Source organism: Lynx rufus, unplaced genomic scaffold, assembly GCF_022079265.1.
Source record: "Lynx rufus isolate CCGP_SWC_20201006 ecotype Redwood Valley unplaced genomic scaffold, mLynRuf1.p SCAF_10, whole genome shotgun sequence".
NCBI classification, from domain to species: Eukaryota; Metazoa; Chordata; class Mammalia; order Carnivora; family Felidae; genus Lynx; species Lynx rufus.
This window is the reverse complement of record NW_025814824.1, coordinates 57,802,285-57,816,810: the sequence shown is the minus strand read 5'-3', so window position 1 is coordinate 57,816,810 and position 14,526 is coordinate 57,802,285. Positions and strand designations below refer to the sequence as shown.

At 36.7% G+C, this 14,526-nt stretch overlaps 1 protein-coding gene across 1 annotated transcript in view; it reads right to left on the bottom strand.

The window, feature by feature from the left end:
* RECK (reversion inducing cysteine rich protein with kazal motifs) overlaps positions 1 to 14,526 on the bottom strand; it is an 84,339-nt gene that overhangs the window by 54,730 nt on the left and 15,083 nt on the right. Inside the window, exons 3-6 of the mRNA XM_047098894.1 lie at positions 14,210 to 14,284; positions 13,266 to 13,302; positions 10,713 to 10,798; positions 9,253 to 9,300 (exon numbers count right to left, since the gene is read on the bottom strand). Of these exons, the coding sequence (XP_046954850.1) occupies positions 9,253 to 9,300; positions 10,713 to 10,798; positions 13,266 to 13,302; positions 14,210 to 14,284 (246 nt within the window). The remainder of the gene's footprint in view (positions 1 to 9,252; positions 9,301 to 10,712; positions 10,799 to 13,265; positions 13,303 to 14,209; positions 14,285 to 14,526) is intronic.

The window sequence follows — 14,526 nt, the reverse complement described above, 5'->3', positions numbered from 1 at the left end:
AGCTCCCTCCCCATCCTCACCAATGATGAGGATGATGAAAACAAAACAAACACTGACCACATGAATCTTGTAAAAAAAAAAAAAAAGAAAGAAAGAAAGAAAGAAAGTTTGACTTTAGAAGTTTTAGTTACTTCTGGACAAAGACCCAAAAGAGAACATTTTATAAACTGTTATTTAAGAGTCTCTGGGAGGGAGGGGAAAGTGGGTGATGGGCATTGAGGGGGGCACCTGTTGGGATGTGCACTGGGTGTTGTATGGAAACCAATTTGACAGTAAATTTCATATATAAAATAAAGAAAGAAAGAAAAAAAGAAAGAAATATTAAAAAAAAAAACCTGTTATTTAATGTTCCCTATTTCCAAGGCTACTAGTTAAAAGTAAAGGAGCTGCTTTATTCCTAAGGCCTCAAAAATAAAATGTTTCTTTTTCATAAATGGACTGAAATTTCTCCCACTTTGAAGTTTTGCATTTCGTATGAGGAATCTAGCTCATCAAATGCTAAGTTGGAGATATTAAATAAGTGACCTTTATTTTATTTTAAGTAAGCTCTATGCCCAATGTGGGACTTGAACTCACAACCCCAAGACCAAGGGTTGCATGCTCTACACACTGAGCTAGGCAGGCACCCCTCCATAATTGCCCTTTAAAAACAAACATGTTTTTAAACCTCTACAAGATGTTTTTTCCTTGTTGTGGACACTATGGCTTTTTAGTTAAAAAGTTTAAGCGACTAGATTATGTAAAGGATTTAATAGCATGATATGGATATCGCTAAACAAGTGATTCTTCAATTTCTTCAGCCTCCCAAATAGTAAATATCATTTTAAGAGTTGGATGAAAACAAACACCCACAACTAAAATAAGATTAATAGGTCTAGACTCTCAAAGAAATTTGCTCATTATCACCAGAGCATCCAACCAACTGGAAGCAAATTCAAGGGCAATATCTGCAGCGTAACACAAGATCTAGAACAGAACTCAGCACAGAGTGTTTGTGGTAGAGTGACTGTAACGATAGCCCCAGTTCTTCACATTTCCCCCTATGTCTCTCTCTCACATTAACTTTGGACTTAGCCATGTGGTTTTTTTGGTCAAGTGGATAGTTGCAAGCTTGAAGCAAGCAGAGGCGTGCACAGACACTTGCATCTTTCCACTCCCTCTCTTGGGTCCCTGTCATCACCACGGGAAACATGACTGAGAGGGCTAGAAGACACACATGGAGGAGAGCTGAGCTGACTTAGCTAAGAGCATCCTAAGTCAGCTAGGCTCACGCTGACCTGCAAGCTGATTGTAGATGCATGAGTGAGCCCAGCCCAAATCAGCTAAGCTTGCTTGGCCAGGTCAGAACTGCCTACCTGGACTGTAGAGTCATAAGAAATGATAAACTGTTATTGTTTCAGGCTATGGAGTTTTTGGATGGTCTGATTCACATTATTGCGATAACAGAGTATTCAGTGTTTTCTGGACTCATTCAGACATTGCCTAACGCACTGACATTTATACAAGGTTTCCACATAAAATTGCTATTTACTCTGAGACAAAGAACCTTGTGTAACTCAGCTGTCCAGAATGGCAAAATTTCTATTAAAAAATTCTATCTATAAAAATACTAACTGTATAGCACCTATCCGCAGGCAACAAATTTCTGTTCACCCTTTAAATCTTACCTGCTCTGTGAAGACTTTCCCATTACACTGGGCATTGTCTGTTTGTTTTCTTCAGGCTCCAATGTGTCTTGTACAGACTTTTGGCAATGTACTTGTCTCACTGTATTGTAATGACCTATTTGTCTCTTCCCACGGACTAGGCTATGAGCTTCTTGCAGACAGTGGCTAAATCCCTTCACCTTGTGCCCTGAGAACAGTGCCTGAGACACATTAAGTGTACCAGTGCAGTGAAGGTTGAGTGAATGAATGACAGACGCAAAGACAACTGAAAGGTGGATTCTGCCCCAGGAACTCAAAGGTTGAGTATTAAAAAGTGACCTGTAAACAAAGAATTATACTATAAGGTGACAAATGCTATAATCAAGCATGTAAAGTAAAGGGGAAGTAGCAGTCAATTTTATGTGTGTAGAGGTAACAAGGCTGGGCAGGGAAGGTTTTTAAAGAACCGTCTAAGCCAGAATTTAAGGCAAAGGTTGTTGCCAGTTGGACGGGAGTACTGGTGTGCTAGGACCAACTTTTGCAGGGCTTGGGGTGGAGGGAAAGTCCTGATTTGTAGTATTTACTGATGTTTGTGGTGAAAATACGCCCCATCATGGCTGATTTCGGGTTAAAAACTGGCTGGCAAAATTCCTGAATATTTAACAAGCAGTTTTCTCTAGCTAGTAGGAGCTGGCTCCAGCATACCACTGGAGGGGGTAATAGGATGGATTCAGGGAGAGGGAATTCTAGGTAGCACAAACAGGTTGTCCAACTACAAGTAACAATCTGGGAAATCACAAGTAGCATACTACTGAAGTGTAAAGGAGAAGAGTCAGCAAAAGCTTAGTTTACCAGGCTGAGGAACATGAACTATATCCCATAGGTGAGCCATTGAAGGGTTTTAAGTAAGGGAGTGACATGACCATATCTGGTCTTTAAAGAGATCATCTTAGGAGAAGTGGAGAGAGTAAATAAGAGGAGAAATTAGATAGGAAAGCTAGTTTGGCAGCTACTGTAGTCCAGAAAAGTGGTATAGGGGCCTGAGCTGAGGCAGTAACCGAGGATCTGGAAAGGAGACCGACTTAAGATGTACTTTGGAGGTAAATCTTCAGGGCTTGATAACCAATTATTTGTGGGAGGTGGTGAGAAAGAGGAAAGAGTAGACAATACCTCTTAGGCTTTTAGTTTATGTGTCTGGGAGCACTATACTGGAATAACCAAACAGGAAATATAAGAAAAAAATGGTAAGTTTTTGTTCTGGATGCGTGTGTGTGTGTGTGTGTGTGTGTGTATGTGCACGCGCGCACACATGCACGTGTGTGCTATGTAGCAGTGGGGTGGAGGGAAGGATGGAAAGTAACAATCAGTTCGGCTGATTTGAAATGCGAGTTGAACATCAAAAGTATCCATATCCAATAGTGATTCAAGAACTCAGAGAAAGAGGTTAGCAAAGAAGATTCTAGAATTGTCATCATATTGGGGCAATTAAAACTATGGAAGTAGATGAGATTGCCTAGGGAGAAAAACCTGGCCATTTAGATTAGACCAGGTCACAATCTAATCAAACTCCGATTTCCCTTTGGGATGATCTCATTCATGTGACTTCTGAGAAGAAAGGACAAGAGAGGAAATATTCTAGCACAGAGACTGAATAGGAGTTATTCCCTTCTAATACAAAATATGACCAAAAAAAACCCCACATACAAATGGAACATAATGAAGGTTTTATATATCTTAAGCCAGTACTGCAGGACCTAATAGGTTTCGCTCTTTTTGGAGCTCATCAGCTGCAGGTAACGGCTCATGTTGACTCTGATACAGGGTATCAGTACAGCATTCTGTCATTTACAAGCCTCCCATTCACAGTCTTCTATTACTATATTCTGCCAATTCTTGGGGTTGCCTTAGAACTAACTAAAAGAAGCTTTACATTTAGGTCCTGAAGGCTTTGATGGGGCAAAGTACCACATTCTTTTTGCTAAATCCCCCAAAGCTGACTATCAACAGCCTAGACTGTCGTCTGCCATGCAAGATGGTCTACTCTATTCTTAAAGCACTGTAGAACAGATCCAATCACATAAGGCGTGGCAGGCCTCAAGCTGTCCAGAGAATCCTGCTGGCCCTGACATCCCTGCCTTATCTCTAAGTTTTTAGGGCTATTTCTTCATCCCTTTCCTTTATGCTTCTGGTAGTAAATCTAGAATCAAGGTTAATTTGAGAGAAAAAGGAACAAAGTAAAATTAATACATAGAAATCTTTAAAGCAGGATATTTTATTGTGACATTTCCTGAGAATACACTGTACAGCCTGTGTAGGCAAACATAAATATGTACTAAACACTGGCATCCAGGGATGTGACAAACTATCATTTGTGCTACGGAGATGGAGGAAAACTATATATATTTACTTTTATAAGCACAAATATTTCTAGTGACTTTAGGAACTGAGTGGCTGTAGTACAGGAAGTTACAATGAGACTTTTTATTGTACACCATTTTTAGTTTTGAACATGTGAATATTCAAAAAATAAAAATTAACACATATCTGCACCTTTCTCTTACACACTGAGCTGTGTCTTGACAGGATGGTGCTGACAGAAATGGCTCTGAAACTCACAAGGCTGGCCATCTTTGTTTTTGTGATTCTTAGCGCCTCTTTTTAATATCTCCTCAGAGTCTTAATTTTATCTTCGCATTGTCACAGAACCAGAGCCCCAGGACAGAACGTTATTTTAGTTTTGTTTAGCAACTGTTTAGTTTAAAACTTAAATGCCTTAAGGTTAAAAAAAAAAAGTGAGTCCTCACAAAAATACCTCCTACCTTCTTTCATAGTTTCTCACCTTCTTAATGAAGTAACATCAAATAATGGACAAAAAAAAAAAAGCTAGAAAGAAAGGAGAGAATTGAAAATGATATTTCTAAAAAGAATATAAAGAAAAGTACAGAGAAGGGTCTGTGAAAGGAAGAAACAAGTAAAAATGTGAAAGTCTGATGACAAATTTGTATCACTGTATTTCAGTGGCTCATGCAGCAAATGGAAAGGTATTTATATTTATGACTATTATGTTAAAAGAATGGCAGTAAAGCCTGCCATAAAGGTATGAAATAGATTTATGAACCCAAAACTAAAGTTTGTCTCATCACTCTACAGCCATTGCCAACTCTCTGGAAATTCATCACCCACACATCACCTTAATGTTTATCTTAATCAAGAAAGAAACGATGAACAACAAAAAAATTTTAATTACCATTTTGGTGGCTAGAAGAAAATATTTTCAGCCAACTTGCAGACAGAGACTATGTAAAAAAAATATACTAGATGTCTCACATCTCACAGAAAGCATGAATTAGTCTGTAATTTGGTTCTAATGAGGCAGTGTGCACTAGTGCGGCTGTACCGATGGGTTACAGCCAGCATCTGTTCTGTTGGTGCCTCGGTCATTTCAGTTGTTGAATATTTTGAATGTCAGCCCTGGTTCTAGTATCACACATCTATGAGTCCACGTGGCCTAATACTTCTAGGTGAGCCAAAGGCCCAGGCCTGTGAAAATGCATGGAAAACCTAGAACTAATCATGCCCATGACACTTGAACATGTCTTTGTCAGAGTTATCAAGCCACTGGTTGATACTGGTGGCTCTAATAAAATGTGTGATTCTGAAAATAGTACTCTTAATTACTGAAAGAAGTACTCTTTCTTAGGTTTGGGTCAGAAAGAGAACTGCAGAGTTGGGAGATTAGCCAAATCTCCCATCCATTGCAGAAATCCCTTCCATGATATGTGTGTGAATCCAGTAAGCCTTTGCTTGAACATTTCCATTGACAGGAAGTTAGTTCTCTTTTTCTTGGAACATCTCATTCCAATACTCTTATTTAACACAGGTAGGGTCCTCCTAATCGATTTCTGGATCCTTCTCTTGCAGTTCCCTAAAAAAATAATTTTCAAAAAGCAGCTCTCTACTTTTTTGAACACTTTCTCTTTTATTGAGGTTTTTTTCACTCTCAAGATTCAAGGGTTACGTCATGGTTGATTTGGGCATGATCATTCTTCCTCTCTTTAGTCCTGTATTCACTACCTCTGAGATACGGGTTTTTACATTTAAAAATCTAATCACTCAATATCACTCCATTTCTTTAAACTCCTTTCCCAACATAATAGGCTCTTGTTACTGTTACTTGTTACTTATTTAAAAACTGAATACATCATTTATTATTTTTATAATCTGTATTTTAATTTAGCCACTTTGTATTTTCATCATTCTCCCATTATCTTTTGCATCTCAAAAAAGACATTTTACAACTTCCTTTAGAGAAGGACTTCTAGAAAGGATCCAGTAATAGCAATTCTTTGTTTTGCTGTCTGAAAAGACCTTCATTTTGCCCTCTTTCTTGAAAAATATTTTTACTGGATATGGAATTCTAGGTTGATTAATTGCTTTCTTTCAGAACAGTTTAGGTGTCATTCCACTGCATCTGGCTTCCTCTGTTGCTATTGAGAAATCAGCTGTTAGTCTCCTTTGAAGGCAAAGTCTTTTTTTTTTTTCTGACTGCTTTTAAGATCTTTGGCTATGAGGTATGTCTGTAATATATGCATTTTTTTCCCTTTTAATCCTGCTGGGGATTTGTTGGGCTTCATTAAATATTGCCTCTGCCCCATATTCTCTTTTCTTCTCGTATTCCAATTAGGACATTTTATCTCCCACAACCCTTAAACTCTCTTTCAGTCTGTCCTTCTATGCTGCCTGTCCATACAATTTCTTTGGGTCTACCTCCCAATTCACAAATAATTGTTTTTTTTTTTTTTACTATTTCCCTGAATATTATCTCCTCTATTCAACCCACCATAACAAATGCTATTGATGGATTCTGCCTTCAAATCTCTAGTTATTCCTGAATACTTGGTTCTACTGTTATCATCCTAGTTTTGTGCCTTATCTACTTTTAGCTAAGTTAGAGGGGTCTGGGGGATCTAAAACTTAGCATGCACACAACTAAGGCTTTAGCTTTCTAAAATATGGACTTGTTACTTTGGCCTATTACAGAATCTTCATCATCCTCCTCTACTTCATGATGATCTGAGCCCTAAAATATCATCTTTCCAGGATATGGTCTGATTTTTGCCTATCCAAGCACAGATTCACAGCCCTAAATAGGCCCGTTTTCTTTCTGTCCCCTGCACAAGCCATGTACATTTTTGCTACCATGCTTTTGATCCACAGTCTTTTTACCAAAATATACCAAACGTGCTCACTCTGCTTTCTGATTTGTGTGGACAGTATATATTTTAATTTTTCACTCAGTTAGATATAATTCTTTAGTAATAAGTAAGTAGCTTAACTAGAATTCAGAATTAGGTATAACTCCAAAATTTATGCTCTTTCTAATATATAGCACTACCCCTCGGTATTCAATAAATGTTGTTTTGCATAAGAAACTAGATCTATAAAATCAGACATAACAATGCTTTACATTTAACTGGTTTATCTTAGCTTGGTTGGAACAAAACAGAATTTTAAATGGCATTAAAGTTTTTTTAACTTTATGCGTATAAGTAAATTTCTCAGGAAATCTGCTCAAATAAAATTACTCATTCTCTGAATCTCTCTAATCAAACTATACAACCTACTTCAGGGTAAATGCTAACTCCTAAAATTGTTAGCCTAAAGGAACAGCTCACATATCCAGAAGTTCACACCAAGGACCACTCCAGTGTCAAGGAAAAAATATTAAAAGCCTAATTTTATAAATTATTCTTACGGTGATAAACAACCAATCCCATTAAAACAGGCTGCACTACACCAAACTTACCCAGTTCACTTTATAACAAATAGTCATTATCTTTAGGCTAGATTTTAATAATCATGAGAGTGACTGTTATTTGGGGTTTATAATACAGAACCCTCCTTCTGCATTAAAGTGCTCTTGTCTCTCTTTTATTTCTAAGTAATACATAAGAAATCAAATTGTCTTGAATTATCTTTAATAAATTATAGGGTCAGTTTTTAATGGATTTATATTACATATGTATATTTCTTATATATATTATAGTACATATATGTATTTTACATATATATTTTACACATGTATATATATATAAAATATATATATTTTATATATATGTATATATATATATATATATATATACATGTGTAAAAGAACCCTCTCGGCATAGATTTTTTTTGAAAATAGTTGCTTAATTCTAGGCCAGTAAGGGAGGATAGACTGGAAAAGTAAACTATCCTTAGTATTTCTCTCATAGGACAGAACTTATCTCTCTTACCTTTCCTGTCCCGTCCTTCATCAACACATACTGGCAGACTTCCTAGGGCAATGCAGAAATCCAGACAAGAGAAGGAAGCACACTAAAATAATGGAGGACAGGCTACAGAAGATGGACAGTGTCAGACATCATGTGGGAGAAAAGAAGGAATTATCACAGTTAGCCACTTTGTTCAAGAGAAACTAATACTAGTTATTTTAAAGGTAGAGAGATAAGAAAAAAAAAGAAAGCTCTTTTATTTCTTTGCAGCAAGGCTCCTTTTCATAAGAACAGAGGAGAGTTGCAATTAATTTGGAAATTTGTCTTCAGAGAAACAGATATAACTTAGCAAACAGTACAAAGGGACAAATGGTAAGATTTTTCCAATTTAAAAATATTAATCAAGAGATATAATTATAGGCATTGAGAAAAGAAAAAAAAGAACTATAATCTAGAAGCTGTTAAGAGACCTGTTCTATCTTTCTTCTCCAAGAGAATACAGACTATTAAAAGCAATAGGAATCCCAATGTTTACAGGTAAAATGATGAATGAGGAATATGCATGTAAGTATCCTTAACTGCATGGTCTTACACTATGTAAAACAATAATGTCACATTTAACAATGGACTTCTAGAAACTGAAGGAAGTAGTCCAATGAGGAGCTTTTTCACATCAGGGACAATCTTCTGTACATATTTGCATGACATGAAATACCTCCTCTACCTCCTCCCTAGGAACTGACCCATCTACATACCACAGTGCTTGAAATACCACCATTGGGAGACAAGAATCCTTCAGATTTAATACAGCCTTTGTAATTTACTACTTTTTTCCACCAAATGCGAGAGCTGCAAAAGTTTGAAGCTACTCACACTGGCAGTGTGATTTTATTTCTTCCAATTAGAGACAGTTAATAAAGATGGATACCTGCATAGATCAAGGCATAGGAAAGGGGGCAAAAGAGGATATGGAACTTTAGAAAAACTATTTTACACTTGGGTATAACCAGTTGCTGTTATGAATACAATATAGGTTAAAGCCTCTGTATATGTGATTTAGACATTTCTTGAAAAATATTTTTTTAACTTTAAGATTTTATTTTTAACTCATGTATAGTTAACAGGGCATTTCCTTAAAATTAATGTTCAATTTTGACAAGTCAATTAAAGTCATGACATTTCTAAACAAGGTAAATGATAAGGCTACATTTTGTCAATAAGGCTATATTTTCTGTAAAGTAAAAGGTAATTTATGTAAGAATGAATTCACTTTGAAAATTTAAGTGATTTTTATCAATTCTGATAATATCTGAATTGGTCTATCCAAAGTTGTTAAACCAAATGCATACCTCATATTCTTTTCTGCAAACTTTGGAAATATCATTTTTTGAAGATGCCTAAAAGATAACAAATTTCTCCATTAATTTATTACACATACTATTCAACACAGGACAAAAAGAACACAAATTAATATATGTTACTTGGTTTCGTATTCTTTATTTCATCAAGAAAAACCTTATGCTCTAATATTTAAAAGTTCCTAAAATACAACAAACAAATTTCATGCAAGTTCTTTAAAATAAACATCAGCCCCAGAACCTACCCGATATGCTAAAGCTTTGCTCTTTTATGGCTTTAATCTCACATAATAACAGGGTCCTTTTGTTATTTCAGAAACTAGATGACTTTGAAGAAAATGTAAATCAGAGAATTTTTTTTCTTAGTTGAAATCCACTCTGTAGCAAATTTTCTTGTGAAGCTCTGCCAGGGCATTTATATTTTGCTTTTTCTTTAACCCTTCATATTCTAAATTCTCCTACTGACTTACGAGCCAATTTCCTCAGCAAAGATCCATATGCAATGGAGGGGGCAACTAAAGAGGAAAAGGCTTTGTCAGGCAATTAACAAAAGTAATTTTTATGTAATTCTCTTTATGCACCCTCCCACCCCCCCATCCATTACAGTTCAAGCCTCTGCAACTCAGCTTCACCTCAATGGCTGGAGCACAGCAGCAGATCACTAGACTGTACACTGCTCAAAGAGTGTTGCTCAGGCTAAACAGCACAGTGGTCTGTATGAAAGTAAAGGTGACACCATGTCTCATGTACTCTGGTCCAGAAACCAGTCACTAGAAGAAGAAAGTAAGAGAAGGCTCTCCAGCTGTGATTTCAGGTCCATCTAAATTTCCCACTTAATCTACTCTCACCGCTTGGGAGTATGAGGAGCTAGGAGACCAGTTCTCCCACAGCACTCTGAGGAACCACTATGAAAATATACACAGTGAGGAAGAACTCAACTTGAATTGGACCAGAGATCTATCAGATCAAAGAGAAGTCACAGTTCACCGTAGGAGTCATGCTCACCTCAGGAGCAGAGAAGGGATAAAAGAACATGCCCAGGGTAAACCCATGATGAAAGAGACAACGGAAGATGAAAGCGAAATAAGCCAACTGTGTCATCTGCTCTCATCCAAGCATACTCTAAATTTACACAACCATTCGGAGTCACTCAGCACTGACTAAGCATGACCACAGGAAAGTACAAAAGGCCTCGGCTCCTGTAATGTTCTTTCTTTGCAGGGCAGAGAAAAGTTAAGAAAGAATAAGAGAAGGTTGAGTGTCTTACATGCAGCAGCCACAAATGAGAAAGCAGCACGTCTAAAAGGAAGTGGTCTATGTAAGAAATGCTAAATTTGTAGTTTTTATGGGTCACCCCTCCAAAGGTATGAGGTGGGCAAGGTCCAAGACATAGACGCAGCTAATACTCAAACTGTATCCCATGCTGCTCACGAGCCTGATTGCCATGTTACCTGCTTGCATGCCTGTCGACACTCCAAGGTAATAGCCAGTTCACAGCAGCCTAAGCCAACCCAGCCATCAGACTTCTTAAACACACCTTAAAAACAAAAAGTTCAAATGTTTCAGTCATAAGGAGTAAGAAACACAAATGGCATGCCCAATTGGTTTGTGGATACCAGTAAAAGTCAAAGCAGGTGTCTACAGGAAAACTAGCTCAGATAACAAGGCCTCAAAATTATTAAGGCCCTCCTCCCCTGCTTACTCCCAATGCTGCCAGTCTTCTCAGAGGCCCTTACCAGGTGCTCTGTTTTTTTCTCTCTTCCCTCTGCCCACCCTAAACTCTCTAGATCACTCTCCCTCTTGGGTAAACAGCATCTCTACAGGACACACAGGTTAAGGAAAATAAGGAGAGTGAATCAGAGGCAAAGACTGTGAATCAGAGGCAAAGATTCCAATCTAACTTAACATGCAAACAAACAAAAAGGGCATAAGGATTATTGTACTCAAAATATTAAGTAACTAGAATGGTGTAAAACCTATGATGCTGTTTAGAAATTGATACTTATTGAACAGAAAAATACATCTTCTGTGGGTAAGAATGGACTTTGGTGGGTACACTTAATTATGGGGCAAAATGACTACTCTGTTGCAGTTTATACTCAGCAGCTGTTGTCCAACCAAATTACTGTGATATCAAAAGGTGATGCAATTATAAAAAGTGTTCTAATGAATTTTTTACATCCACTTTTGCAAGTATAAATGTCAACGAATGACTCCTAGGATAAAATTAGGAGACACAAGTAGTAATTATGAAAAGAGAAAAGACATATGCTCATAGCATGTGGCATATTTCACCTTATCTATTTTCAGAAATATTTTACACTGCTTCCATGTAATACATATGTCTGCAAATTCACATCTAAGTTATATTATTATTTAATATAATAATATATTAAATTGAAGGTATAAAGAATTCAATGCAATAGCTAACATAGTTCTCCAAATGAAATTAGGACTTAACACAACAAATAGAAACATTCTGCTAAAAAACAAAAGTAAACAAATGGCCTGCAGATGGACAAAGCTCTGAAAATTATAAACCACCCCTATTTTTAAAATTGGCTAGAAATACTGAGTATCGTAAGCTTCTGTATCCCTACATGTTTTAATGGTACAAAGGGCAAGAGACTTGCATCTAGTCCCATTGCTTAGTACAGTTTCCTCTAAATCTCTGGTGCTTACTTTCAGAATCACTCACATTTTCATTATTTTGAATGGAACCAACGTAGGTCATAAATTCTGTGAACTTTTATACCCTACTGCAGTATATTGCTGCTTCCATACACCTGGTAGCCTCTTAGAAACTATTAAATTGTCCAATAAGCATTTATAATATTATGTACAAAGGACTCCATTAGGTATTGTATGGGCTATGAAATAGATAAAATATATGATTTATCCAATTATGGAGATTACATATGGAGGTATACTATCTTAGATATATATTATATACAAATAGTTCCAGAACATTAGGTAGACGGATAATTGAGAGAACAAGCAAGGATATGGCCAATTCCAAGAAGGAAAATAGTCCAACTTGTTTGAAATACAAACTTCAAACAGTGTGAAAGCCTTTAGAGTTCAGAGATACATAAAACACACTTCCTTTTTTCCTTTTAAGGCACTGGCTTTAACCAGAACTGGAAGACTGTGAATGCCAGGCTAGGGAGTCTGAGCTTTATTTTGATGGAAGTGGATATCCCCGGAGAGATTTTCTTCTTTTTGAAGGAGCCGGGGAGGACAGCTATGATATGTTGAAATACCAGCTACAAGGTTGTTACAACAGTCTACCCCAAGAGCATAACAATAATGGTAGGAGTAGAAAGGACAGATGCAAGATTTTCCCAGGGGAGAGTCAATAGAGCTAAAAAGAAAAAGCAATCAAAGGTAACTTGAGGGATTCCAGTCTAGTGTCATTCACAAGACAGGCCGTTATGAGTCTGGTTTTAGGTTTGCACTTCAGTTGTCACCAGGATGCAGAGATCCAGGTAGACATATCTAGAAGTTGTGAGCTATAACTTGGATTTGAAGGTTGTCTTCCCAGGGCTGATTAGTTAACAGTTCTGGGAAGGAAAGCAATTATCAGGGTAAGTGTGGATGGAAAAGGGAAGGAATGACCCAAGTCCTTATGGGGGGAGAGGGGAGGTAAGAGAGGATAAGGTCATGAGGCCAAGGTGGAGTCATAAGGAGGTAACAGTCAACAGTGCTGCAAGGCAGTCAAAGGTGATAAGGACTGAGAAAAGGCCATAAGATTTAGGTACCATGAGATCCCGGTGAACTTGCAAAGACCAGTTTCACTAGAATGGTAGAAGTAGAGACAAGAGCACAATTAATTACTGAGTGAATGAGAATAAATTATACATTTGAAAATTTGGGTGCCTACCAAAAAGAGAAGATAGGAACTCAAGGGGATACATTAGGTTACAGGACTAAGACACAGATTTTACAATCACAAAATAAGTTTTTAAAGATAAAATGCCAAATGTTATTTAGCTATTGCTTACCTGGCAAAGATGAATTCATACAACTCCAAATTTCAACCTAAAATTGCAATCACCAAAAGGCTTTTATATAACCAGTTCCTAAATATGACAATTCATACAGAAATTATGTACAGCTAATTTGATTATGTTTGTCTCTATTTAATCAATGTTCTAAGACTACATGAGTATCAAGCAGCTATTCAGGGGGAAAAAATAAAACTGAGATGCAAAAATATTGCTTGCTCTTTTCCCATCTTCCCATCTAAGAGCACTAATGAGGAGTCTGGGTTCTCAGGATGCTTACTGGAATCACTGTTTCTAAGCAAAAGACAAAGTGTCTGTAGAGCGAGTAAAGGCAAATGTGTCAGTCAGAATTGTTTGATCAACATTTCCCGCCTCACATAATGCAAGCTACCATATCTAAAAAGGTAAAGCTCAGACTTCCTGAGCCTAGCCCATGAATATCCCGAACACTGAGAATGGCCCCAGCACTGGAGACATGTTAAGTTACATGATTCAGACAGGCAAGCCAATATATCTATAGTACACCAAAAAATGGGAAGATAGGAATAATGAAAAGTCACACATTTCCCCTTACCCCAAATTTAACTTTTGAAAATCAAAATAAATATAAGATTTAGTTACTATGGTTTTCATAAAATTGTCAAAATAATGAGTAAAATTCCAAATTCCAGATAAACTTTATAATGAAATTTAAGGACTGCAATACATGTACATTTAATATTATTTTTATACCTACATTATAGGATAAATGACAAAAGATGAAAGATAATATCTACCGAGCAATCTGTGTGATGATCTTTTAAAAGTACCTTGCTAAATCGAACATTTTAATCTGATCACAACCTCAAACCATTTTGAAAAATTTCCTGAATCAAGGAGTTAACTCATTAGATGGCTTCATTTAGACAAAAGCTTCCATAGTTAAGTTAAACAAGACCTACCATTGTTTCAGGGCAATAATCTGGGGCTCGCTGTAACAGATGCTTTAGTCGGGATTCACTTTTTGAGGAGAATATCTATTTGACAAAACAAAACAAAACAAAACAAAAGGTTTTTGTGGCATTTTTTTTTGGTAAGAAATAAAAATGGGCAAAATTTATTGTCCTCTATACTTATCAGTTGTCTAGAATATTTTCCAACTTCCTTTTATAAATGGAAAACCTTTTGAAAGTTAACATCTCTTAAAAGGTTGGTTAGTTTGGCAAATAATCAAGAAAGTCCATATATGCAAGTCTAGACCCTTTTCTAATGACCAAAA